Source organism: Saimiri boliviensis, chromosome 1 (assembly GCF_048565385.1).
Source record: "Saimiri boliviensis isolate mSaiBol1 chromosome 1, mSaiBol1.pri, whole genome shotgun sequence".
In the NCBI taxonomy this organism is placed as follows: Eukaryota; Metazoa; Chordata; class Mammalia; order Primates; family Cebidae; genus Saimiri; species Saimiri boliviensis.
The window spans coordinates 301,584,418-301,612,260 of record NC_133449.1 but is presented as its reverse complement, the minus strand read 5'-3'; the positions used below and the strand labels follow the sequence as shown (position 1 = coordinate 301,612,260).

Below are 27,843 nucleotides of genomic sequence, written 5' to 3'. Positions count from 1 at the left end.
AACTGTGCCCAGCACCAAGGCAGTGCTGTCTCAGGAGCGAGGCTGGGCCGCGCGACCAGCAGATGGGCCCGGCAGGGGGGCGCCCAGTGTTTCCAGCTGCACGCGGGCGGGCCTGCTGATGCCCGGGACGTGGGCACAGGTTACACCCAGAGGGAAGCTTTCGAGGGCGGAGGAGACGACGGAGAACGCCGCACACGGCGCTTCTCACCCGAATTGTGTTTTGCTTTCTCTTTTGAGATGGAGTTTCGCTCTTGCTGCCCAGGCTGGAGTGCAACGGCGCGATCTCGGCTCACTGCCACCTCCGCCTCCAGCGATTCTCCTGCCTCAGTCTCCAGAGTGGCTGGGATGACGGGCTCGCGCTAATTTTGTATTTTTAGCAGAGACGGGGTTGTCTCCATGTTGGTCAGGCTGGTCTCGAACTTCCGACCTCCGGTGATGCGCGCGCTCAGCCTCACAAGGTTCTGAGATGACAGGCGTGAGCGCCCGCGCCGGGCATGCATTTTTTTTCCCTTTTCTGGCAGTCTGGCGGTCGGCCGGGCTGGAGCGCAGTGACCTCGGCTCCCCGCGCCCCGACGTCCGGGCTCGGGCGATCCTCCCGCCTCCCGCCTCAGCCCCCGGAGCCGCTGGGCCCGCAGGAGCCCGCCGGCACGCCCGGCTGCCTTTGGAACGTTTGCAGGGACGAAGTTTCGCCATGCCGCCCAGGCTGGGCCGCCCCGCGGGGCGCCACAGCGCCGCCCGCCTCCGCCGCCCCGAGCGCGGGACGCCCCCGCCCAGAGTTTCCACTGTCAGTGCGAGTCACGCTCGCGTCAAAACTTCGTTTCATACAAGAACTGAAAGGCGAACTCGGCCTCTGCTCCAACACGTCCAGTCCCGCCGCGCGGCGCCGGTCAGTGTCTCCGCGCGCCTCCCGCGTGGCCGCCTCCTCCAGCGGCCGCTCACCGCGCAGCCCCGCGGCGGCGGCCAGGGCGTTGCCCGGCAACTCGGCTGCCAGGGGATTGGCCGCGCGGGACCCCGTGACCCCTGCGCAGCCACGCATTTCCCGCGTTCCCGGAAGTGACGGTGCGCCAGGTCCCGCCCCCGGCACACCCGGAAGCGGAGTCGCCCTGAGCCGTCTCCGTCGGCCGCCCGCGCCTCAGCCCAGACGCGCCTCGGCCCATGGCCGCCTACTCCTACCGCCCCGGCCCCGGGGCCGGCCCCGGCCCTGCTGCGGGCGCGGCGCTGCCGGACCAGAGCTTCCTGTGGAACGTCTTCCAGAGGTGCGGCCTGGCGCCGCCCCGGCACCTCCCGCCTCCGCCTCTGCCGCGGCGCCGGGATCCCTGCCCCGACCCCCGCTGTGTCCCCCGTCCCCTGCCGGCTCCCCTGCGTCCTCCCCCGTCCCCTGCCCCGTCCCCTGCCGGTCCCCTGCGTCCTCCCCCGTCCCCTGCCCCGTCCCCTGCCGGGTCTCCTGCGTCCTCCCCCGTCCCCTGCCCCGTCCCCTGCCGGGTCCCCTGCGTCCTCCCCCGTCCCCTGCCCCGTCCCCTGCCGGTCCCCTGCGTCCTCCCCCGTCCCCTGCCCCGTCCCCTGCCGGGTCTCCTGCGTCCTCCCCCGTCCCCTGCCGGTCCCCTGCGTCCTCCCCCGTCCCCTGCCCCGTCCCCTGCCGGGTCCCCTGCGTCCTCCCCCGTCCCCTGCCCCGTCCCCTGCCGGGTCCCCCGCGGCCGCCCCCGTCCCCTGCCCCGTCCCCTGCCGGGTCCCCCGTCCCCTGCCCCGACCCCTGCGTCCTCCCCCGTCCCCTGCCCCGACCCCTGCCGGTCCCCTGCGTCCTCCCCCGTCCCCTGCCGGGTCTCCTGCGTCCTCCCCCGTCCCCTGCCCCGACCCCTGCCGGTCCCCTGCGTCCTCCCCCGTCCCCTGCCGGGTCCCCTCCGTTCTCCCCCATCCCCTGCCCCGACCCCTGCGTCCTCCCCCGTCCCCTGCCCCGTCCCCTGCCGGGTCTCCTGCGTTCTCCCCCATCCCCTGCCCCGACCCCTGCGTCCTCCCCCGTCCCTTGCCCCGACCCCCGCGGCCGCCCCCGCCTCCTGTCCGGTCCCTGGCTCGTGCCTCGGGTCCTTCCCAGGTGCACAGTCCACCACTGCAGCCCCGAGGTGGCGGCCCCAGGCTTCTGGGCTAGGCCCTTTTTCTCGCCCCGAGAGCCGCCAGGTGGAGGGTCCCCGGGGGTGCTGGGTTGGGGAAAGCAGAAGCAGACTGCCTGGGCGCTGTTAAAATGCCGGCAGCCACGGAAGAAGCTGCGATCTGGCGTCTGCTCGGGGCAGGTGACCTTTACGACGGCGACTCTGTCCCTGGCCTCTTTTCCGCTGATGGAATGATCGAAACTGTAGTGACTCATGGTCAGGGAATGGCTCAGTTGTCTGAGAATTTTTTTGTGTGTGAAATAGGGAAAGTGGTGGAGGCGTGAATTCAAATAGGCCGGGAGAGGAAGGAGGGGAAGGACTGAGGTGCGGAAAGAGAAGAGATGACGGCCTCTTAGCGGGAGACCACGCTTGCACTGCGGCTCCCGGGCCCGTCCTTCATCCCCCGTACTGATCCCATCCTCAGCAGGATGGGAGAGGCGGGGGTTCCAGGAGGGAGCCTTCAGATCTCCGCGCAGGGCTGACAGGAGACGTTCGTTTTGCTCTTTCTGCAGTTTGGATCGCCAGCTTATTTGGTCTTTTTGATGTCGTAGGGTTGATAAAGACAGAAGTGGAGTGATATCGGACAGCGAGCTTCAGCAAGCACTCTCCAATGGTGAGTGGGCCAGTGCTCGGCCTCCGGACCCAGAAGCCGCGAGCCCGCTGTGCTCTCTGGGGTTGATTTTCCAAGGACAGAAAAGCCATTAGGACACGTTATTGTTACTGCTTCATGGTGGAGATGCTTCTGGTTTATTTTGAGTGCCTCACCAAGCCAGCTAATAACTGCGTGCGTGAGCACAGGGAAAGGCTTCTTGAGAAATGAAAACTGGGAGGCGGGTTTTAGGAGGGGGAGGAAGATCAGCTCTCTACAGCAAAACCTTTTTGGTAAGTCGGACGTCCGTGAATTTCCTTGGTGACTGCGTCTTGGTGAATTCTCTGCATAGACCCTCGAGGGCACCGCGCGGTTACCAGGTGGCCTGGGAGGTGACTGTCGGAGGGCTTGGGGAACTCAAGCAGTACTTGTGTGGGAATGTGACTGCTGCAGGAACTGCAGATTCCGGGACTGGATTCCTGGGGAAAGGGCTGGGCGTGTTGGACGTGCTGGCAAGGGATTTATGGGGGAGGTGTTCTCATCGGTGTGGGAACTGGGCATCGGTGTGGGAACTGGGCGTTCCGGCAGGGAATCTGGGTCCTTCCAGCTGGGGGCTCTCTGGAGTTACCTTCTTGCCAGTTTCGGCTCAATTGATCCCCCTCCCCTGCAGTACCATTAGACACATTTTACTGCATGCAACACCTGACTGCCCCTGTTTCTGTGATCCCTCAGCTGCAGTCATCTTTTCTGATCCTGTGTATAGTTTATCTTTCCAGATCCGTGCCATTTGAGCTGGAAAAGGGGTCAGTTTTGAGATGTGAAAATGTTGAGAGGTTCTTCTTTATTAGCGGGAAGTAGCTGACGTTTCCAGAGGCTGGACTGGGTTTCGGGGAGCATCATGGCTGCTAGACCCTGCCTTACTGGGGGGGTGGGAGGGGGCTAGATTCAGCCTTACTGCCTATTGATTTGTGAGGATTTGTGTTTTCAGAGTAACATGTTTACCTTATATTCTGACATCAGTTCCTAACGTGTGATGTGTGGGCTACGGATACTGGTGTATTATTTCACATACATTTACGTAGATTGCTTGCAGGGAATTAAGAAATTCTGTTATCTCTCCATTAGTGATTGTGCTTTCTTGATTTTTCTCTTTTCATTATTCTTAAATCCCCCTTTTTTTATTTGCATCTTTACTAGTTTATTTATACTTGGGGTAAGTGCAGGACATTACTATTGGATAAAGGTGTTGAGAACCTGGAATCCAGTAGGCTACGGTTTAGCAGATCATAGATTAAACCATCCTAAATGTTGACCACAATGGATCCAAGTGGCTCTGTGTGTGGCATCACGTTTAAATACGGGCAGATGACCACCAGGTTCATTCACATGGTTCATCACCAGTGATACAGGCCCCATGGAGTGCCCTCCTCAGGGGCCATGTCTCAGAGATGTTCATTTTGAGAGGTTTTCCAGTGAGTGATGCAAGATTTATGATCCATTTTAGCAGCCTGCATTTTATCCATTTGCTCAGATTTTTAGAGTACTGACCAGTTTTAAGTTTTGCGTTAAGCTTGCTCAACTAGGAGTGGTGGTCAAATACTGGACCTAGTTAGCGTGATAGCCTGCCTACCTTGGCAGGCTCCAGTGGGGGGCTTTGGGGCCTGCCTGGATTCCAGTCCTGGCTCTACCAGTTTTGTGTCCTCACCGTTACTGGGAGGGAATATTGAGGAGAAGCATGCGAGGTGTTCCCCGTAATTCCCGGCACAGGGCGAGTGCTCAGTAATTGTCAGCTGTAATTTGTAGTAGTAGCTAAGACACTACCACTATTCTTGGCTAACAAGCCAGCTCAAATCTTTGATGGTGTTCCATTACCTAATGATGGTGATGATGGTTTCCACTTTCTGAGCACTCACTGGGCCAGGCACTTAACCCTAATCCAAGATCATTATCGTTTGGGGGTGGGGAGAGGAGACACCCCGCCCTGACTTGTTTGTTTGAGTTCCTGTATTCTGACCAGAGGGTCAGTCCTGCCCCAGTTCAGCTGGTCCTTAAAGCATATAGCTCTTTATTTAACCATTAGCAAGTATCTGCCAGAACATAATCTTGATCTCAGCCACTGCTACATATCTTCCAGGAGCCTGCTTGAGAGAGAGAATTGCCTGAAGGGTTCTGAGTCCACCATTTCGGAGATACTTTGAAATCAGTGTCTGGCTTAACCCAAGCTGTGTATTGGGACCCTCTCACCGTGGTCCCAATGGAGTCCCTTTTTTTTTGAGATGGAATCTCCCTCTGTCGCCCAGGCTGAAGTGCAGTGGCACGATCTCACGGCAACCTCTGCCTTCTGGGTTTAAGCGATTATCCTCCCTCAGCCTCCAGAGTAGCTGGGATTACAGGTGCATGCCACCACGACCAGCTGATTTTTGCATTTTTAGTAGAGATACGTTTTACCACGTTGTTCAGGCTGATCTCGGAACTCCTGACCTCGTGATCTGCCTGCCTCAGCCTCCCATAGTGCTGGGATTACAGGCGTGAGCTACCGTGGCCAGCCTCTGGAGTCACTTTTCTTAAGCATCCTCTTTTGCCTTGGGCTCTGAGCTTCCTCTTCCTTTCATCTCTGTAGAACGAAGCCCCATCCACCCTTCAGGATGCAAAGCCTTCTTCTCTAAAGTGCATGCGAGCCAGGCGATGTCCCAACACTGGGGGGCCAAGGCAGGAGGATCGCTTGAGCCCAGGAGTTTGTGACCAGCCTGGGCAACATTGTGAGACTGTTTCTTGAATTGCCCTGGAAGGTCTCCTCAGCTTGTGCTGGGGGCATGTGGCCCCATGAAGCCTGTAGTCACCGTGGACCCTGAGAGACGCTGGCTTTGTGGCTCACACGCCTGCTGTGGGGCAGCCCCAGGAGATGGCAGCCCTGTTTCTCCCTGGAGCTGGGGCTGTGCGTGGTCTCAGCAGCTGTGGTAGCTGTTCTGTTTGTGTCTTATAAACCCTTTACCTGATTACATTTTCCTCTTCAGTTTCGCTGCTAAAAAATTTAAAGTCAGGTATGTGGCTCACCAGTAATGAGAGTTTGGAATTTTTGAGGTAAACTTAGGACATGGTATTAACTCTTCGCTTTCTTCTCAGCCAACACAATTAACAGGTACTTTATTTTGCTGTACTGTGAATGCCTTTCGTGTTTCCTGAATTCCTTCTGAAATGTGGCGGGTTGCGAGTGAGTACAGGTTTCTGGTCCTTCTCACAGCCTCAGGCAGTGGGCCGTGGCGCTGTCCGTTCTCCCCTTCTGGGTTGTCCGTGGTGGCTCTCCAGCTGCGAGGCTGGGATCTGAAGCCTGATGCGCCACGTTTCTCTCCTGTTCTGTGCCTTTCTAGGTTGCCTGTGGTAGCTCTCCAGCTGCGGGCTGAGATTTGGAGCCTTATTTAGTACACCATGTTTCTCTCGTGTGCTGTGGTTTCTCACATGTGAGCACACACCCCGTGGCCCTGTGTTTTCCCACCACACCTCTGCCTGTTGGCATCCTACTGGATGTCTCAGCCCACCCATTTTGTTCCGAAGATTCCCTTGTCCCCCACCCCTTTGCTTTGAGCGCTTAGCTTCCTCTGCCTTTCATCTTTGCAGGATGAAGCCCCACCCACCCTTCAGGATGCCAGCCTTGGCAACATTGTAAGACCTTGTTTCTACAAAAAGTAAATGTTAGCCAAGTGTGGTGGTGCACGCCTATAGTCCTAGCTACTCAGGAGGCTGATGGGAAGATCACTTGAGCCTGGGAGGTTGAGGCTGCACTGAGCTGAGATCAGTCCTCTGTACTCCGGCCTAGGAGACGGAGCGAAACCCTGGCTCGGGGTGTACCGTGACGACAGGCTTCGTGAACGCGCGCGGCTCCTGCCGTGGGGTTGTGAGCATTGTTCTTTTCTTCAGCAGGCCTCTGTAGTTCCCCCTTGCTACTAGGTTGTGAGCTGTGTGAGGGAAGGCTCGTAGTTGTGTTGTATGTACAGGCACACAAAATTTGGCCTTGGGTAGAGACATACCAGTTCGCTTCCTTCTCTCTGAATTTCTTTATTTAAACAAATGTACAGACGGAACCTCACTGCCTTGCCCAGGCTGGTCCCAAACTCCTAGGCTCAAGCGATCCTCCCGCCTCAGCCTCAGCCTATACTAATATGAATTCCTATGTGAATATGATTGAAATTAGTTTGATTTCTATATAATTGTTCTCCCAAAATTGGGCTTCTGTTTTGATAGTAGAACGAAATCATCAGGCTATATCAAGAAATTAATTTAATTAATACTGGCAGAAAAACTGAAGTTACAAAATGGCCTGGTTTCTCATTTCAGGTAAATTTGTGCTTCTGAGTGCTTGCGTTAAAGTCTAGGTGAAGCCGCAGTGAGAAGGTATTTGTGGCTTGTACAGTGCTTCCTTCATAGGACTTGTTTGCACAGGAGAGCTGCTAAAAATCACTGCTCTCAGGGAGGTCTGCGGTTAACAGGTATGAAGAAAGAAGAAGGCTGTTCTCTGCCCTTCTTTTTTTTTTTTTTTTTTGAGATGGAGTTTTGTTCTTGTTACCCAGGCTGGAGTGCAATGGCGCGATCCCGGCTCACCGCAACCTCCGCCTCCCGGGTTCAGGCAATTCTCCTGCCTCAGCCTCCTGAGTAGCTGGGATTACAGGTGTGCGCCACCACGCCCAGCTAATTTTTTGTATTTTTAGTAGAGACAGGGTTTCACCATGTTGACCAGGATGGTCTCGATCTCTTGACCTTGTGATCCACCCGCCTCGGCCTCCCAAAGTGCTGGGATTACAGGTTTGAGCCACCGCGCCCGGCCGATACATTCTTAAGGGGCATTTTTGAAACTGTACTTTTAAAAATAATAATTCTTACATTCTTTTGAAGTTCTTTTTTTTTTTTTGAGACAGAGTCTCACTCTGATTCCCAGGCTGGAGGGCAGTGGTGCGATCTCAGCTCACTGCAACCTCTGCCTCCCTGGTTCAGTGATTCTCCTGCCTGAGTAGTTGGGACTGTAGGCGCCCGCCACCACGCCCGCCCTATTTTTGTATTTTTAGTAGAGATGGGGTTTCACCATGTTGGTCAGGCTGGTCTTGAACTCCTGACCTCATGATCCACCCACCTCGGCATCCCAAAGTGCTGGGATTACAGGTGTGAGCCACCACGCCCGGTAGGTGTTTTTTATCAAATAGAGTTGAGGCTCTCTTGGAGATCCCATATTTAAAAGAACAGAAGAATCAGACCTCAGAAGCAGGAGAGTGCCCTGCAAAGTACGTGTCCAGTCCCATCACTGTCCTTCCCTCACTCGGGCCCAGGAAAGTAGGTGATGGTGTTTGTTGCTCCTGCTGATGGAGCAGAATTGATGTGCCTGTATGGGGAAGGGTTAACTCAGCAGGCCTGGATTCTTCAAACCTGCAGGTTCCCAGGCAGGGCCTTGGCTGGCTCCTGGGACCTGAGGGCTTGCCGTGTTCTGACTGATGAGAGAGACTGGAGCATGCTGCACTGCGTTGCCTGAGTAGTTGACCAACAATGTGATGGATGGCAAACACCTGCTTTCCCTGTGGGTGGCTGGAACTTCCCTGACTGACCCCAGGTTCAGGAAGAGCCTCCCTGGTCGCAGCTCCTCCCTGGAGGAATCCAGCGCACCCTGTGTGACTCCGCTGGGTGGGGGCTCTGGAAGGGCCTGGCTTCCCCACCAGCCCTTTTCCCTGGCTGGTTTACTCTGTACCCTTTCAAGTTGAAGGGTGGTCTCAGGGACCCCCATGCAGTCTTTCACGTTTGCTTTCACCAGAAACCGACCTTGCCAGAGCTTCAGGGGAAGGGTTGGGATTTCCCTAGTCTTGGGCCAAGCACAGCATCTGCTTAGGTTTTCAGGTGGATGCCCAGGTATGTCTAGCATGATGTAACTGAGCTGTGCAGTGTCTGTGTGCCACAGTGGTTCAGCTCACCGCAGGCCGGTAGGTTTTCTGCTTGTCCTCCCTTGGCTTCTGTGGAGATGCCAGAGCAACCCACTGTGGGTGGCAAGGAAGGTGAGTGGAGACACCAGGAGTGTCCTTCCCTCAGCGGCCGTTTCTAATGGAGCGGCTGCTTCTCTCTGATCCTTGATTCATCCGAGCGTAACCGCTGCTCTCCTGGGCCTCAGGCCCTCCTGTAATCCTTAGAATACTCCAGAAGACCCCAGTATGGCCGTCCGGTTCCTCCTGGGCTCCAGCTCTCAGGAATGCAGTGTCTCTGCCGCTCCATGCCTACCTGTCCAGATGGCGCTGAGGCCCCCATGCCTGCGCTGCAGCGTTGTTGAGCATCTCACTTGTGTTTTCACCGTATTGCTTTGGTTTCATACTTGCTTGGCTGTGTTATTTGCCGAGATGGCCCAGAGAAGCTTCTGCTTACGATCAGGACACCTCACAGTGCAGCCTTCACTTGAGGGCTTCGGTCTTATTCCTGAAGTCCCTCCGTGGTTCCCACTCCCACTGCACACAGTCAATCCAGGGCCACGGACAATGTGGCCTCTTCTTTGCAGAAAACAGGAGAAGCAGCTCATGTCAGGAAGACGGAGGAGAGCCCTGGAGGCTTCCAGTGGCTTTGGCTCCTGCAGCTTCTTGTCAGCGCTGGGTCAGAGCAGGTCACCCTCGTGTGCAGACACTGGGTTCCAGCGCACGGCGGGGAAGCATGGGGGAGGACCACGTGGAACGGGGTGAGGCAGGGATGCTCCCAGGTGTTCAGAATTTTCCTCTTTCTTTGCCTTGTGGGTTCTCTGTAGCCTACCTTTGTTTTTGTAATACTGGTTTTCTGACCTAATACCTCTGCATACATACGCCTGCCCACTTTCCCTCCAGATAGCTGTAAAGCCTACAGAAAGGTGTTCCTGCAGATTGTCACTCGCTTCAGCTTCACAGATGCTGGTGGAGTGCTGCTGCACGCGCGCCGCGGGACAGGTGCGCCTGCTTGCGTGGGAAGAGTCCACCTTCCCTGCATAACTGCAGGAGGGTGGGACCTTCCCAGAGGGAAGTTGGGAGGCGCTCAGGCAGAGCAGACGGATTTAACCTCTGGGCTGGGAGAATGTGGCACCCTGTGGAAGGCTCCCTGAGGAAGGAAAGGGCGGAGTTGGGGGAGAGTGGGCGTGTCCTGAGGGGGGAAGCACTTCAGGTAAGAGCGGCCACTGCTCTTGGAGGAGCCCATGAGACCAGAGAGACGGCATGTAGAGGCATGAAGGACCGTGCAGGCAGATCCCACCTCCCGTGCGCCACCCGTAATGTGACAGTGTTCCTCTGAGATCAGAGGACTGTCTGTGTGCTGCCCAGGACTGCAGCAGTTTTGTGTATAGAAGAAAAACCTGTGTGTCTAATGCAGTTGGGGTATGAGGAGAGCCACTGATCTCTCCCGACATTAAAAATATGTTTTTAGTGAGTGCAGAAATTATTAACGGTACAAATCACTCTGAAAATAGGTTCTTGTGTGTGAAGGTTATCAGTGAACATTCCATCCTCATAGTTGATAAATGGTTGTGAGCGCTCAGGCGTATCAGATTCAACAATGAATCTGAGAATAGGACAGATTTCGTATTCAGTTTCAAGGAAAATCATATAAAGACCAGACTGTAATTTATCAGGAATTCCTGAAGCGAGGTGTGTTGGATGTCCCACCGTGCTTTGCCGTGATTACCGAGGGAGAACGTAAGGAAGGGTCTGGAACTTGCCCTGTCGGTAGAACCAGCCCAAATGCTGCAGTGACCCAGCTATGCTCAGGTGTCTGCAGACGGTGGTGGCCTTAGTGATGGGTTTTCTGAAATGGTAATTAGTGAAGTCCTCTAAAAAAAATAAGTTCAAACTACTCCACTTAGCTGGTGGCTGCATCCCTGAAAAATTCAGTGTGTAAAATGATACAGAACCATTTCTTGGTTATGTTAAATAAGAGTGTGTGTCCAGCCTCAGTGACTGTGGGCGGCCTTGGAGTTCTGACAGCCACGGAGGACTCCCACACACACAGGACGTGACCCCACCGGGCAGTGCTTCGGCCCCTCCCGGGAGTCACAGCAGCTGACACGTCACCCAGAGTGTCTAGAAAACCACTGACCGAGAGCCAGGATTGCCTTTCATGGGTCCTCCAGGTATAGATCGGGAACTCGTGTCCCAGAAAGATTTCCTTTTAGTTTAACTCCTGTTGTTTGTTTTCAGGCACGTGGACTCCCTTTAATCCAGTGACCGTCAGGTCGATCATATGTAAGTATCAGCCGACAGACCAGCCTGGGCTGCTTTGTATCCAGCCCGCTTGGTGCAGGTTCCGTTTCCTTTGTCTGTGGGTCCATATCACTTTCCTCCCTTCTGGAATTCCACTTAGATGAGCGTGGGCTCCTCCATCCTTCTCTCCCTGGCTCTGTGTATACCTTTTCACGTCTCTCCGTGTGTGTTTGTTTTAGTCTAACTATTTTTAATGTACTGTTTAACCTGTCCTTTCAGTTTCTAATTCTAAAGATGATACATATTTAAAGTTTCTAAATTATTGTTTAGTTATTTTCATGTCCTATCTGGTTGTTTTTGATAGACGTTGCTTATTTTTTTTTGTGATTTCATTCTTTATTACTTCAGAATTTATGATGGTCTTAAAGTTTAAAAAAATGTTTTATTGAAGGGACAGTGTGGGGTGGGGAGTTGGGGAGAGAGAACATGGGGAGAAATGCCAGATATAGGTGATGGGGAGGAAGGCAGCAAATCACACTGCCACGTGTGTACCTATGCAACAGTCTTGCGTGTTCTTCACATGTACCCCAAAACCTAAAATGCAATTTAAAAAAAAAAGAAAATATTTTATTGAAAAGCAATACATATTTGTAACATGTAGCTACTTTACAGGATGTTTGACGTCCTTTGGAAGGTGGTCTGCAGCCAATTGTTCCTGCTCAAGCCCACACATAGTGACTAACTTGATGTTTTTGTAATTTTTGTTTGTTTTGTGGGTTCGTGTGTAGCCTTAATATGAGGGTCTGCATCATTTCTTTGGGGCCAGGGTCTCCCCAACTGTACAGGTAGCCGGGTTTTTTGTTTGTTTCTTCTAAGAGATGAGGTCTCTCTGTGTTGTCCAGGCCTGGTCTGGAACTCCTGGGCTTAAGCAATTCTTCCTCAGCATCCCAAGTTACGGCATTACAAGTGTGTACCCCCATGCCCAGATGGTAGCTGGGGTGAGAGCTGCAGCTCCAGGGCAGGCAGGCCTGGTCTGTGGTTTTCAGGAGAGTCGTGCTGTGTCTCCATCACCTGTAGCCGGGGTGTGACCTGCAGCTCCGAGGCAGGCCTGGGATGGGGAGACTTGTGTTTCCGTCCCCACCCACTTGATTTTTTGAAGGTTTCCTTTGCTGGGGGCTGCAGCCCCCTTCCAGATCTGTTTAACATGGAATCCTGGGTTCAGTTCTGCTTCACAGGGACCATGGCGTTGTCCTGAGGTTGCCCGGAGCGGCCTGGGGCTTGTTCCCTCATCTCCCGTCCAGCCATGAGTTTTAGTCTTTTGTTGATTCCCTTAGTTCCTTGAGGAGTCCGTGTGTGGTGAGGTGTGTGAGTCTGGTGGTGGGGTGTAGGTAGCAGGGGCTTCTCCAGATGATCCTGCCCTGCTGCTGCTGCTGGTGCAGGTGTCACTGTGTCACACTGATGGAAGGAGAGAAAACTTGTAAGTGCAGTAGTGGCAGGGCTCAGCCTTCAGTGCTAGAAAAGGTGTTGATGGATGGGGGCTACCTCCCCACTGGAGAGGATGGGCCTGGGAGCCACTCCTCTGCTGAGCTCTTCCCCTGGGATGCAGCCCACCCAGCAGCATCCCACCAGCATGGTCCACACACACCACACACGGAGTGCACATCCTCAGTAGTCATGTGAAAAACAGCCCATGTGGCATCACAGGCTTGCGGACTGCTGGAAGGAAACAGTTCCTCTGTTTGTCACAGGGTTTTTCATCCTGTGAGTTTTCATTTGGTTGTAATATTTCTGATCAGACAGATGGCGTTGAATCGCAATCCTATATTCAACACTGTGCTTGAAAAGAGGCCACATGATTTATCATTTTCTCTGCAGCAGCAATTCAGACTGAATTTTCTGTTTTTTAGCCATATTGCAACTACATATAAAGGTAGTTGTAGATTCTTTTGTATTTGGACCTGGAATTATTTTATTTTATTTTTATTTTATTTATTTATTTTTTTGAGACGGAGTTTCGCTCTTGTTACCCAGGCTGGAGTGCAATGGCACGATCTCAGCTCACCGCAACCTCCGCCTCCTGGGTTCAGGCAGTTCTCCTGCCTCAGCCTCCTGAGTAGCTGGGATTACAGGCACACACCACCATGCCCAGCTAATTTTTTGTATTTTAAGTAGAGACGGGGTTTCACCATGTTGACCAGGATGGTCTCGATCTCCTGACCTCGTGATCCACCCGCCTCAGCCTCCCAAAGTGCTGGGATTACAGGCTTGAGCCACCGCGCCCGGCTTGGACCTGGAATTAGACTGAAAGCAAATAGGATAAGGCAAGAGGTTTTTTTTTCTTTTCTTTTTATCACCCCCAATCTGTAAAACCATACCAAATTATTTTTTTCTTTTGACACAGAGTTTCACTCTTGTTGCCCAGGCTGGAGTGCAATGGTGCTAACTTGGCTCACTGCAACCTCCGCCTCCCGGGTCGAAGTGATTCTCCTGCCTCCCGAGTAGCTGGGATTACAGGCATGTACCACCACGCCCAGCTGATTTTGTATTTTTAGTAGAGATGGGGTTTCACCTTGTTGGTCAGGCTAGTCTCGAACTCCCGACCTCAGATGATCCGCCCGCCTTGGCCGCCCAAAATGCTGGGATTACAGGCGTGAACCACTGTGCCTGGCCTGGTGAGAGTTTTTTCCTAATTAGAGCGGGCTTTCCTGACAGGGCTGCCCTGAGCCTTCACCAGTGTCACAGGCCCTGGAGAGTCGGAGGGTCGGTTCTGGGAGTTAGATTCCTGCTCGAGGCCGAGACCCAGGAGTCAGGGGAGCTGGGAGCATTCAGCCTCCCTGTGCCTCAGAAGCGCAAAGCTCTTCTCTTTTTTCCATCGTGGCTGCGGCCGGATTTCCTCGCACGTCCCCTTGCACGGCCTGCCTTACAGCTGCGAGTACACCTTCTCAGGGGACTCAGGGGTTCCACCCCCAGGGATTTTGCCCTATTCACAGACAGGCGTGCGTTGCCCAGCCCCTGGTTAGTGATCAGCGCTGACGCCGCCAGGTGCTGAGGGCTGAGGGCTGGTGGGAAGCTTCCAGTGAGTTTCCTGCGACTGATCTCTTGCTGCTTGACTGTTCCTCTGTCTCAGCCATGTTCGACCGTGAGAACAAGGCCGGCGTGAACTTCAGCGAGTTCACGGGCGTGTGGAAGTACATCACGGACTGGCAGAACGTCTTCCGCACGTACGACCGGGACAACTCCGGGATGATTGACAAGAACGAGCTGAAGCAGGCCCTCTCAGGTTTTGGTAACTCACTCACCTGGCTTGTGTAGCCTGTTTCATTTTGGAAACTAGGAGCCGTTGAAGGTTTTGTAAACCTTGTTGAACTTAGTTAACTGATTGTTTAACCAGGTGCTTAACCAGGCTGTGTAAAGTTTTTGTTTACATCACGCAGGTTCATATTTTGACATTGCTCATGTTGGAAGGCAATATTTGATGTGGATTCGTTTATGCAGTTTTTATCCAAAATGAGATAAGGGCTATGCAAGCCGGTCATTTTTTGTGAAGTGGAATGATGTCACGAGCAAAACTGAGAATGTGGCTTTTGAAATCATTTAAAAATGGATCCATGAAAATACCGTGGGGCAGGGCAGCTTATATTTAGTGAGACACCAAAGCATGTGGAAAAGGTGACAGTCACCTAAGAAAAAGCTGTCAGTCCCCACGTCCAACGCTCTGTCCAAACTGTGTGCCTCAGAAGGGGCATTAGGCGGAGCATGTGCCCATTCTCAAGTGTGTTGTGCATGTGTGTGCTGTGTGTGTGCACACACGTGTGACAGTGTGCTGTTGCCTCAGCGGCATCAGGCAGAGCACATGCCCATTGTCAAGTGTGTTCGTGTGTGCTCGGCATGTGTGCACGTGTGAAGGTGTGCTGTGTCCCTCAGAAGCGGCATCAGAGGCAGAGCACTTGCCCATTTTCAAGTGTGTTCTGCATGTATGTGCTGTGTGTGCGCGCACGTGACTGTGTGCCGTGTGTCTCAGAAACTGCATCAGAGAGGCGGAGCGCGTTTCAGTTCTCAGGTGTGTTCCTCGTGTGTGTGCTCGGCATGTGTGTGACAGTGTGTGGTGGTGTGCTGTGAGTCTCAGGAGTGTTTACAGGGCCCGTCCAGAGTGTGTCCATAGGGCCCATCCATGGGGCTTCCTGTGCTGGTCTCAGGTCTGACAGGAAGCCAGGCTTCTATTTTCAGAGGAACAGCCAGCGCAAGAGGTTCTAATGTGGGCGGATCTCACCTGGCCCCTGTTACGAAGCTGCTTCTGTGATTTACTTAAAAGGCTCCTTAGAACCAGTGAGGATAATTAGATTCTACTTGAGTACATCCGAGCTCTCTGGAGTCTCACTCATCTAAAGCACGCTGCCTCTCCTCATGGTTCCTCCCAGCACGCACTTTATGGCTGTCTTCTCTTTCTCTTTTCTTTCTCACCTTACAAGCTCATCCACAGGGCCACCTGTGGACACTGGGTCTCCACAGGAAGCTGTTCTGAGCTGGCCAGCTGCGGGCCAGGGTCTGGGTGGGATGGTTCTGAATTGGCCCTTGGAATGTAGCTGACCTTGCGGTGCCCTTGGGTGGGGGAACTGGCGGAACCCTGGCCAGCTCCTCTTCCCTGGGGTAGACATGGAAGGGCTGGGAGGGAAGGATCCCCCTCCACAGAGAGTGGTCCTAGGGGCCAGGGAGGCCAGTGCTGCTGAGTGCGGCCAGGGCCACGTGGACTTCAGGACCAGCCTGGAGTTATTTTTAGACAGGAGACCTCTAGTGCCATGGACATCTTCCTTTCCTAACCGTGTCAGGCCCCGGAGCTCCCTTTGCCTAGTACCAGTGACCATCAGGTCTCTCAGCCCTCTTCATCCTGGTCTGGCCAGGGACGTCCCAGAAAACTGCTGAGCTGTGGCGGGAGGCTCCTCATGCCCTGGAGCTGGCAGTCCTGCTTGCGTTGGGCAGCAGAACCTTCCCGACTTCTGAGCTGCTCCTGGGGTACGGGTGCCCCTTGCAGCGTTTCTTCGGTTACCCTAATAGTTTTCCTCTTGCATTTGGTTCTTGATCTCCAGAGCCATCGCCCACATCTTCTGTGGAAAGGGGCAGTGCTGTCCTTTCTGAATTTTGATTATTTTGAAAGATTTCCCGTAGTAACTGTTAGGAAGTGGCCCTCAGAAGCAAAAATTCTTCTCTTGTCTTGGCCCCTAGGAATAAGTGTTTTGCTCTCAGATAAAAGCAGGGAGGCTGCATTTGAGCTCAGTGGCCGGCACGAGGGAATCGCCCGGGTAGTGGAGCCTGCATGATGTCCCCTGGGTGTCTCTGATGGGGCCACGTGGTGGATTTTGTAACCCAGGCATCAGTGTTTTTAATTGTTAACATCACCTGTGTGCCAGGCTCAGAGACCCGGAACGAAAAGGTGCGGGAGGCGTCCCCACGTTCTGGCACTCATCAGCCGTTGTGAGACCTGCTGACTCAGCAGGTGCCGCTGAGGTTGCCGTAGACATCGGTGAGATTCTCCGCTCAGTGCAGTGCCTGTCTGAGAGAGGCAGTGGACGGAGAACAGTTCTACCACCCCACCATCTCATCCGTTCGCTCTAGGTCTCCCCTTCCTCCACCAGCCTCAAAGCCACCACCAGTTTAGCTTTTTGTAATGAAAAATGTACTGGAGTGGAAGGAGCCTCCATTCACTCATCACTCGTTTTCAGCTGTTACTTGTCTTTTTGCTGTGTGTGCTTTTCCCCCTTTCTAAAGCATTCTCAGCACATGCAAGGCCTGTGTGGTAATCCTGGCATTCGCTGTGTTTCTGGAGCACATGGACATTTGCTTATGAAGTCAGTGCTATTAATTCCCCTTACAGCTTTGACACAGTGCTTTTTCCATTGTTTTGCCTGAGTTAGGCCCCAAGCAAGGCCCACTGGCCAGACCCAGAAATGCTGGCAGAGAAATTTTTTGGCGGCATCATCCCTCGTGCTTGTTCTTAGAGAAAGACTTTGCTCTGTCCACAGGACTGCTCGCTTCCTGGAATTTCAGCCCTGGGAGAAGGCCTTCCCGTCCCTGCTGGCTGATGCTGTTATCACCCAGGAACTGGAGCAGAGAGCTTGACAGGGACAGGGAAGGGCTGGGGTCGGGATCATCTCCACACTGCCTCACTCTGACCCTGTGCAGGCTGAGGGAGGGTCCAGACTTCCCAGAGAGGGGACTGGATTCCATCTGGTCTGGAGCCTTGGTCCTTTGCAGTGTACTAGGCCCCCAAGAGCCGGAAGAGCCCCGAGGAGCCTGGTCCTGTTGGGTGGGGACAGCTTGGTTTTCCTTGAAGGTGGAGTAGATGGTTTCTGAGGAGGTCAGGGCTTTGCTTGGCTCGTTCACAACATTTCAAGGGAGTCCAAAAAGGAGAATGATCTTAGAAAGCGGTGGGTCCAAGGACATTGGTGCTCTCACATGCTGAGTTTCATTAACAGGAACTCTTTTTTTTTTTTTTTTTTGAGATGGAGTTTCGCTCTTATTACCCAGGCTGGAGTGCAATGGCACGACCTCGGCTCACCGCAACCTCCACCTCCTGGGTTCAGGCAATTCTCCTGCCTCAGTCTCCTGAGTAGCTGGGATTACAGGCACGCGCCACCATGCCCAGCTGATTTTTGTATTTTTTTTAGTAGAGACGGGGTTTCACCATGTTGACCAGGATGGTCTCGATCTCTTGACCTCGTGATCCACCTGCCTCGGTCTCCCAAAGTGCTGGGATTACAGGCTTGAGCCACCGCGCCCGGCAACAGGAACTCTTAGAGAAGAGTGACTGCTGGTTTCGGCTTCTCACAGAAACATTCCTTTTGTAGTTCGTTTGTACGTCCCGTCCCTCATTTTACTAGTTTGACTTTGCCTTTGTTTGCCCTTCACTATTGCTGATGACCGAGGAAATTGGGAGTTAATTCCAGAGGCAGTGGGGTTGCTCCTGTTGTCTGTGCTGAACGGAGAACCCGGGCCTCTGTCCTTCCCCAGCCTTCTCAGGAGGCCAGTGACGGCCTCTGTGCCCCGTGCACCCCGGTGACGGCCTCTGTCCCCCATGCACCCCGGTGACGCCCTCTGTCCCCCGTGCACCCCGGTGACGCCCTCTGTCCCCCGTGCACCCCGGTGACGCCCTCTGTCCCCCATGCACCCCGGTGACGGCCTCTGATCCCCGTGCACCCTGGTGACGGCCTCTGTCCCCCGTGCACCCCGGTGACGGCCTTTGTCCCTTGTGCACACCCAGATAGGCAATGTCCCTTTGGCTGTGTCCCAGGCTCTGTTCTCAGCAAGCAAGCCTAGCCCCAGTAGGGGTGCGGGGAGTGAGGAGGTAGGAGTAGTAGGGACCAGGGGAAGTGGCAGCTCTTCACAACTCTGCTGTCTCTTCTGAATTTAATGGGAGGGCCTGTCTTCTCAGCTTGCAGGGAAGGAGGGCCTGAAGCAGCTCCACTGTCACACATTTAGGGACCCTGAACTTAAATGACAATGCTCTGACCACTCTGGAAGGCACTGTGTTCGTGTTTGCCTGCTTGACTCTGTCGGTGGAATGGCTGTTGTGGAGGTGATCACCTGTGAGATTTAGACAGTCGGTGCACACGTCCCCGCAGAGAGTCCGGCGAGGCTGAACCCCAGTAGAAACGTGCCGGCACCTGCTTATTGCCTCCTGAGTCGGTAACGATGCCACAGTCATGCAGGTAGTGGGATTCCAGGGAAGGGGGCAGGCGGGGCATGCCCTCGGGGGCGGCCGAGGACACCTGGTGCATCCACACGCCTTCAGAGCCCTCTGCCCTGGGAGGCCTTTTCAGGACACACTCAGGGAGCACCCAGACAGGCAGTGGCCCTGTGGATATTGGAATCCTAGCCCTTGGTGGCCTTGCAGTGACCTGGTCCTTTCCGTGGCCGCTCTGCCTCTGTGTCTTCAGTCCCTCATGGCAGGTGGTGGGTGCGTCCCTCAGCTACTCCCATTTCCCTGCATTGACACTTGGTGTAACTAGAAGCCACCTGTGAAATTTTAGTTTCAAAGCATTGTCTGGTGATGAGCAACCCAGGGCAGCGAATCATCCAGAATTTTCTTATCTAATAAACATAGTAAAATCAACAAGGACTTTAGGAAATAACTCCACTGGATTCACGAAACTGAGCGTGGTGCCCTGTGGGGGGTGTTTTGTGAGTGCTTCCCTGGGACGAGTGGTTACTTCACAAGTGACTTCACACCAGCTTTCAGGACAATGGCGGCTTCCCACTCACTCCTTCCAGGGTGATGATCTCAAGGGGTGACTTAACGCACTGGAGATACAAGCTGGTTACAGAACTGTGTGCTCGGGAAGCGTCTCAGTTCCGAGTGCCTTTGAGTGAATTTGCACTTCTGTTCCCACCCCGCCTTGCATCGCGTGTTAGAGGCTGTGGGCCTTGGGAGGGAGGCTGTGGGCGTTGGCACACACCTTGCCTCCCTCCCAGCCCTCCCTGACCCCGCCTTTCCCTCCTCAAGGCTACCGGCTCTCTGACCAGTTCCATGACATCCTCATTCGCAAGTTCGACAGGCAGGGACGGGGGCAGATCGCCTTCGATGACTTCATCCAGGGCTGCATCGTCCTGCAGGTGACCAGTGGCTTCTCGTGGGTTTGTTGTGGGGGCGGGAGGGGGTTGCCCGGCCACGTGGTGTACCTGACCTTGGTCCTGCAGGTGATGAGTAGCTTCTCGTGGGTTTGCTGTGGGGGCGGGAGGGGGTTGCCCGGCCACGTGGTGTACCTGACCTTGGTCCTGCAGGTGATGAGTAGCTTCTCGTGGGTTTGTTGTGGGGGCGGGAGGGGGTTGCCCGGCCACGTGGTGTACCTGACCATCGATTGAAGGAATCAGGCATATGTAGAATTAGCTTTTGGAGCGTATAAAAGTTTGTGTCATCTTTAGAGAAGTAGCTGGTTAGTAAAGTGTAGACCAGGCGTCCCCAAACTTTTACACAGGGGGCTAGCTCACTGTCCCTCAGACTGTTGGAGGGCCGCCACATACTGTGCTCCTCTCACTGACCACCAGTGAGAGAGGTGCCCCTTCCTGAGGTGCGGCGGGGGCTGGATAAATGGCCTCAGGGGGCCGCATGCGGCCCACGGGCCAGCCGTAGTTTGGGGACGCCTGGTGTAGGCAGCCTTGTTTTCCTCCCCTTGGAAACAGCATAGAGCAGCCACCTGGAAGACGCCATTTAGGTGGTATCTGGTGGGTTATTTACACTTACGTCCTGGTGGTTTTTTTTTTTTGAGGCGGAGTCTCGCTCTGTCCAGGCTGGAGTACTGTGGCATAATCTCCGCAACCTCCATCTCCTGGATTCAAGCGATTCTGCCTCGGCCTCCCCAGTAGCCAGGATTACAGGAGTGCACCACAACACCTGGCTGATTTTTGTGTGGTTTTTTTTTTTTTTTTTTTTTTTTTTTTTTGAGACGATGTTTCGCTCTTGTTACCCAGGCTGGAGTGCAATGGCGCGATCTCGGCTCACCGCAACCTCTGCCTCCTGGGTTCAGGCAATTCTCCTGCCTCAGCCTCCTGAGTAGCTGGGATTACAGGCATTCGCCACCACGCCCAGCTAATTTTCTGTATTTTTAGTAGAGACGGGGTTTCACCATGTTGACCAGGATGGTCTCGATCTCTTGACCTCGTGATCCACCCGTCTCGGCCTCCCAAAGTGCTGGGATTACAGGCTTGAGCCACCGAGCCCAGCCTGATTTTTGTGTTTTTTTTAGTAGAGATGGGGTTTCGCCATGTTGCCCAGGCTGATCTTGAACTCCTGACCTCAGGTGATCTGCTCGCCCCTGCCTCCCAAAGTGCGGGGATTGCAGGTGTGAGCCACGGTGCCTGGCCAACTATGGTGTGTTTTTGCAAAAACTTTTATTCCGAGAAAAGGGACACGTTTTCTGTTGCCCCACCTGTATCTGTGCTGGGCTCCATCAGGAGATGGCGTGTGTGCCCCTGAAATTGGGCCCCTAAATGTCTTCCTCCCAGCGCACCTTGCTCCCGCTTCTGTTGAGATTTAAATGCCTGCTTTCTCCCCAGAGGTTGACGGATATATTCAGACGTTACGACACGGATCAGGACGGCTGGATTCAGGTTTCCTACGAACAGTATCTGTCCATGGTCTTCAGTATCGTATGACCCTGGCCTCACGAAGAGCAGCGGGACCGACGTATGGAAAAAAGCCAAAGTTCCTCCCTGTGAGGGAGTGGAACGTGGATGCAGTTAGATGGTGTTCTTCCTTTAGATTTCACCACGTGGGGACCTGGCTGTACATATGTGGATATGCTGATTAATGTTTCTGCAACCCTAACAGGAGCTGTGTCATTATAACTCAAGCCTTGGATTTGGTGACTGTCTCATTGTGCCATGAGGTAACTGTAATAATGTTTCGGGCATTCTGCTTGCAAAAAATCTGTCATGAGCTTTTCTAGATGTCTCGGTTCTATAGTGGAAATGCTTTTATTAGTAGGAATTTTAAAATCATACAGAACTTGCACACAGAAGGCTGTTCATGTGCCTTACTTTTTTAAAAGAGTTTATTGTATTCATTGGAATATGCAATGTACACAATAAAAGGGAATGTTAGACCCGTGGTCCGCCTTCAGCTTTTCAAATCAAATTGGCCCAAGAACCAAGTCCCACAGCCTGGTTGTCCAGACAGTCACTGTCAGATGCGCTGGCTCGCCTGGGACCTCCCAAGGTCACGGACACCTTCTGGAATGTTCTTCAGCCCAGCGTGCATGGCTCTGCTTGTGAAAATCCAGAGGGACTGTCCCACCCTCTGTTGAGGTGGTTACATTTCATAAAACTGCTCCATTTGGATGAAGAAATCTAATTGGGTGTAGCAGGTTGTGTATTTCCGTCATGAAGGGTTTAGCCACGCTGTGCCCTGCATCAGCCACAGTCTTTGCACGTGGCCAGCCAGTGCGTCCCCTGCTGGCCTCAGCCCTCCCTGCTCGGTGCCAGGCCCTCCTGGGCTCACACTCCCGGCCCCAGCCCCGTTCTCTGTACGCTGCTCTCCTCACACAGCCCTGTCTGGTGTTGGGGCTGCAGCCTCTCGTCTCTGCCTTGACGCTGCTCCTCCCATGCTGGCCTGCACGGCTTTTCTCTGTTGTTTTGGTCTTGGGATGTTCTACCTGTTCAAACTCCTGCTCAGTGGGTTCGGAAGGGACAGGTAGGGGGCGTGGTTTCCTGGAAAACTTCATCCACAATCTGACCTTTTCACAGCACCAAGATGTTCCTCTGATGGGAGATAAAGTGTGTTTCTCAGGACCTCACAAGTGTGTGCTACAGAAGACAACTGTGTGGTACAGGTGCACAGGCGTGTGGTCTGCTCAGGTGTAGTAGATGCAGTGGTGTGAGCTACAGGTACACAAGTGTGCAGATGCACAGGTGCGAGGTACCTGGGTGTGTGGTGCAGATGCACAGGTGTGTGGTACAGAAGACAGGTGTGTTGTACAGGTACACAGGTGTGTGGTTCAGAAGACAGGTGTGTTGTGCAGGTGCACAGGTGTGGTGCAGAAGACAGGTGTGTTGTGCAGGTGCACAGATGTGCAGTGCATAAGACAGGTGTGGAGTGCAGGTGCACAGGTGTGTGATGCAGAAGACAGGTGTGTTGTGCAGATGCACAGGTGTGTGGTGCCGAAGACAGGTGTGTTGTGCAGGTGCACAGGTGTGTGGTACCGAAGACAGGTGTGTTGTGCAGGTATGCAGGTGTGTGGTACAGAAGACAGGTGTGGGATGTAGGTGCACAGCTATGTGGTACAGAAGACAGGTGTGTTCAGGTGCACAGGTGTGTGGTACAGAAGACAGGTGTGTTGTGCAAGTGCACAGGTGTGGTGCAGAAGACAGGTGTGGTGTGCAGGTGTGTGGTACAGAAGACAGGTGTGGGATGCAGGTGCACAAGTATGTGGTACAGAAAACAGGTGTGTAGGTGCACAGGTGTGTGGTACAGAAGACAGGTGTTGTGCAGGTGCACAGATGTGCGGTGCATGAGACAGGTGTGGAGTGCAGGTGCACAGGTGTGTGGTGCAGAAGACAGGTGTGTTGTGCAGAAGACAGGTGTGTTGTGCTGTGCAGTTCAGAAGACAGGTATGTTCAGGTGCACAGGTGTGTGGTACAGAAGACAGGTGTGTTGTGCAGGTGCACAGATGTTTGGTGCATAAGACAGGTGTGTTGTGCAGGTGCACAGGTGTGTGGTGCAGAAGACAGGTGTGTTGTGCAGGTGTGCAGGTGTGTGGTACAGAAGACAGGTGTGGGATGCAGGTGCACAGGTATGTGGTACAGAAGACAGGTGTGTTCAGGTGTGCAGGTGTGTGGTACAGAAGACAGGTGTGGGATGCAGGTGCACAGGTATGTGGTACAGAAGACAGGTGTGTTGTGCAGGTGCACAGGTGTGTGGTACAGAAGACAGGTGTGTTGTGCAGGTGCACAGGTGTGTGGTACAGAAGACAGGTGTGTTGTGCAGGTGCACAGATGTGCGGTGCATAAGACAGGTGTGGAATGCAGGTGCACAGGTGTGTGGTGCAGAAGACAGGTGTGTTTTGCAGGTGCACAGGTGTGTGGTGCAGAAGACAGGTGTGGGATGCAGGTGCACAGGTGTGTGGTACAGAAGACAGGTGTGGGATGCAGGTGCACAGGTGTGTGGTACAGAAGACAGATGTGTTGTGCAGGTGCACAGGTGTGTGGTACAGAAGAAGACAGGTGTGCAGGTGCACAGGTGTGTGGTACAAAAGATGTGTTGTTCAGGTGCACAGATATGCAGTGTATAAGACAGGTATGGAATGCAGGTGCACAGGTGTGTGGTGCCGAAGACGGGTGTGTTGTGCAGGTGCACAGATGTGTGGTGCAGAAGACAGGTGTGTTGTGTAGGTGTGCATGTGTGTGGTACAGAAGACAGGTGTGGGATGCAGGTGCACAGGTGTGTGGTGCATAAACAGGTGTGGGATGCAGGTGCACAGGTGTGTGGTGCATAAGACAGGTGTGGGATGCAGGTGCACAGGTGTGGTACAGAAGACACAGGTATGTGGGACAGATGTACAGGTTTATGATACAGGTGCACAGGTACATGGTACAGAAGACAGGTATGTCGGACAGATGCACAGGTTTGTGGTACAGGTGCACAGGCGTGTGGTCTGCTCAGGTGTGGTAGATGCAGAGGTGTGAGTTACAGGTATACAAGTGTGCAGATGCACAGGTGTCAGGTACCTGGGTGTGTGGTGCAGAGGCACAAGTGTGTGGTACACTTGGTGTGAGGTATAGGTACCCTCACGTACTCTGCACATGGCTGCCGGGTGGGCCCTGTTCGGCAGGCAGCCTCGGGGAGGCTGCCTTGGAGAGGGGCCCCCGTGAAGAGTCACAAGAACAAAACCCACTGAAAATTTCAGAGCAGAAGTTCTTTAGCACAAAGTGGGGAGGGCCATGGAGCCGCTGCCCCGCACACTCTGAGGACAGCAGGGCTAGTGTGCTGGGCAAGTGCACATCAGGCCAGCCTGCTGGTGAAGGAACCCTGGATGTGGAGAGCGTGTCGTGTCGGGCCGTTGGGAGGGACGTTTGCTGGGGAGCTCCCAGCTGCCAGGAGTCAAGGGGAGGCAGTGAGGAGCCTCTTGCAGCTGGAGCTGTGGGGTGGGGACTCTCCTGCTGTCCTGCTGGGTGTCATTGATACAAAACTGGGGGTCCCTGGAGGGCAGTGGGCTCACGACTTGGAGGATTCTCTGGGGAGGGGGTGCCAACCCGTAGAGAAGCAGGGCTGCCGTGCTCCCCGCCCAGCCATGCTGCCAGCATGGACCCCATCCTCAGGCGCCTGCAAGGAGCTGCCCATGAAGCTCGAGCCAAACCCCAGCCAGCTCTGTGGTGCCCCAAGGGCCAGTCGGCCGCGCACAGCCTGGGCCACGTGGGGGCAGTGCGGCTGCACCATGGAGCTCCCGGGAGCTGCTGACCAGGAGGACTGTGGGATTGAGAGAAGACGGAAGACTGCAGAGAGAGCCTTTGCCCTTTGGCTCCCTTGTCAGGTGTTCTGCCCAGAGGCTGTGCCTCGTGTTCCTCTGGGGGTGGAGGGGGTGGACAGCTGACCAGGTGCCCAGCACAGGCCCAGCATGGCGAGACTGAATTGGGGAGGCCAGGCCAGCGGCCATGACCACCCACCGGGACCCTCAGCCAGTCGCTCAAACCCTGGTCCCAAGACCCTGGACAGCAGGACATGGGGGCACAGCCACCACTGGGGGCCCCTCCCTCACCTCTCCCAGCTCTCCACCTGCTGCACCCAGCTGTGCTGTGCTGGGCTTCAGGGCACAGTCAGGAGCAAGGTGGGCCGAAGCCGCACCATGGGGTGGGGAGCGGCTGGGTGGAGGCCATGCAGGCTCGGGGGTCTCTGCTGCAGGGAGAGAGGACAGGCCGTGACCCAGAGGGCTCTCCACGCACAGGAAGCAGCACCTGTAAGCCCAGGGTGGACACAGATTCCAGTGACAGAAGCCAGGGCCAGAGCGGGGTGGGGCCAGGTCTGCAGGGGGCCTGCGGCAGCCACAGCGGGGCTGGCACTGTGGGTTTCTCATTGGTGGTGCCCGTGATTAGTGGATCAGAACATCACTGGACAGGAGGCCTGGGTGAGGCAGGGTCAGACCCAAGGCGTGTGGGGCTGGGACTGACCTCGTGACCTCAGTCGTGGGGATCTCAGGGCGGTCTCTGAGGATTCCCTGCCATTCACGCTGGGTGCCTACCTAGGCCATGACAGCCCCATGACTCAGCAGCAGGTGACCCCAAGCTCCACTCCAGTGAGGTCAACTCCCTTGCCCAGGCTGCAGGCTTCCGATTCCATGAGGCCTCCCTCACCCAGGCCTCCACGGGTGACCTCCCCCTTGCCTCACGGGACCTGCACTCAGTGTCCAGGAGCTGCCCCTACCCCACCTTGGGAGCAGCCCTAGCTCCTCCTTCAGCCTCAGGCCCATGAGGTCCCCATGCTTGGGGTGAGGGCAGCTGCTGCTGCTGCCCTGCAGCCCTCCCAGCCACGTCTCCAGGCCCTTGTCCACTGCAGAACCCAGGACCTGTGACCCCACCGCCTACTCCACCACAACCTTTGACTCACCTCGTCCCCCCAGCCTTAACCTCTGACCTCTGACCTCACACCCTTGGACTCTGCGTCAGGATCCTGCAGTGTTCCCATCCTGGAGCCTCAGCTGTGGCTGGTTTGCTCTTCCTGATGGTGCTGCCTCCTCGGGCCGTCGGTGGATGGATCCTTGGTTTCTAGATATTGGAGCAATCAGATGCCCGGGGAGGGCAGCAGAGAATAAACAGGGAAGGTGCCTGAGAGCCCCTGCCCTGTCCCCGGCCTCCACGGCCTGTCCCATTCACACCCTCTGCCCACCCACCCGCCATCCCCAAGCCGAACTTCACCAACTCAAGTGTCCAGGCCGGTGCAGCCCGGTTCACTTTCTGCTCCGCCCCTCCAGGATGCTGCGTGGCTGTGACACAATTGCACCTGCCTGACCACACCAGGGCCTCCCAGGACAGGCAGCCACTGGGTGGCTTCTGCCCCCCTAGGGCCTCTGTCCAGGGCCTTCTGAGGGCAGGGTCTGGGGACGGCCCCTGGAGCCCCAGCTGCTGGACCCTGTAGATCTGCAGGCAGGGACCCCAGGTCCTCACAGTCATCAGTGCAGATCAGAGGTACAGGGGCATGCTGGCCACCCTCCTTCCTCCCACTGCCCTCCTTCCATCAAGCCCCTGGCCTGTGCCTCCCCACCGTCCCCACCCTGCACCCCCCCCACCCTGTGCCTCCCCACAACCCTGCACCTCCCCCATCCTTCATTCCCCTCCCCCTCCCCCTGCACCTCCCATGCACCTCCCCCAACAACCGTGGACCTCCAGCCTCACCCTGCACCCCCTCATCCTGCACCCCCTCACCCTGCACCCCCCACTCTGCACCCCCCTCTCCCTGCACCCCCCTCACCCTGTGCCTCCCCACAACCCTACACCTCCCCCGTCCTTCACTTCCCCCTCCCCCTCCCCGTCCCCCTCCCCTGCACCTCCCTCCCTCACCCTGCTGCAGGCACTGCTGACTCCAGCACAGGGAACTTGGAATGACGGAATGCACCTGGAAACAGGAGCCCTGACCCTGACTCTGCCAGCCGGGGAGATACCCGGTGGCTTTTAACAAAAGTTGAAATTCCCCGGATCCTTTTCTGTCCTCCAAGAGAAGGTGATGGGGGAGAGGGAACCCAGCCACGACCAGGGCTGCCCAAGCGGCTGCCTGCAGGGCATCAACACTGGGCATCACAGCTGTCGTGGGGAACCCGGGAAACCCAGCCACTTTCCGAGAGCAGCAGGCGCCTGTGCTGGGTCCTGGCCCGGCCTGGGAGGTCAGCACACCCCTGTCTGCCTCTGAGGTCAGGGCCCTGGTGGCTCCTGGCCTGGCCTCCGTCGGGGAGACAAAGGTGTGGCCAGGAGAGGACAGGAGGGGTCAGCTGAGGTCACTACTCCTGGAGGCCCATGAAGAGCAGCTTTGTCCCCACACTTGTGGGAAGCCAGTGTGGGCCTGTTTGGGAGGGGACTGGCGCTGCAGCTGGCCGTGAGCACCTGCTGTGTGGCCATCCGTCCGCTGGGGGCTGCATCCAGCTCATATGGCCCTGGGTCCCCACTGCACCCATGATTCCAGTGTGGGTGTGCCCAGGGCTGGGGGTGGCCCCTTGGGGGCTTCCCTGCCCCCCGCAGCTGTCGTCCCTGCTGGGTGTCAGCCCCTCCAGTTCAGAGTCCCGGGAGGACTGGTGGTCCAGGAGAAAGGGATGTGTCTCCAGCTGCTGGGAGTGTGGGTGGGAGCCAGAGGGCTCAGTGATGGTGGGAACGGTGCGTCCTGACTGCGGAGGGACGAGGCCTCCTGAACAGGGTCCCTGGCACAGAGGCAGAGGAAACCCTGTGGGTAGGGGTGTCGGCTGCA

At 55.4% G+C, this 27,843-nt stretch overlaps 1 protein-coding gene across 2 annotated transcripts; it reads left to right on the top strand.

Annotated features, from left to right (window-relative positions):
- Positions 1-1,078: 1,078 nt before the first annotated feature.
- Positions 1,079-21,511, top strand: PDCD6 (programmed cell death 6). 2 transcript variants are annotated; one of them, XM_039473301.2, is made up of 6 exons: positions 1,079-1,256; positions 2,696-2,757; positions 10,908-10,952; positions 14,038-14,190; positions 19,408-19,517; positions 20,958-21,511. In XM_039473301.2, exons 1-6 carry the CDS (start codon positions 1,156-1,158, stop codon positions 21,054-21,056), a joined length of 570 nt encoding a protein of 189 aa, XP_039329235.1. In that variant the 5' UTR covers positions 1,079-1,155; the 3' UTR covers positions 21,057-21,511. The 2 variants fall into 2 exon arrangements, with proteins under 2 accessions (XP_039329235.1, XP_039329210.1); XM_039473276.2 differs by having other exon boundaries at positions 14,038-14,196.
- Positions 21,512-27,843: the final 6,332 nt, after the last annotated feature.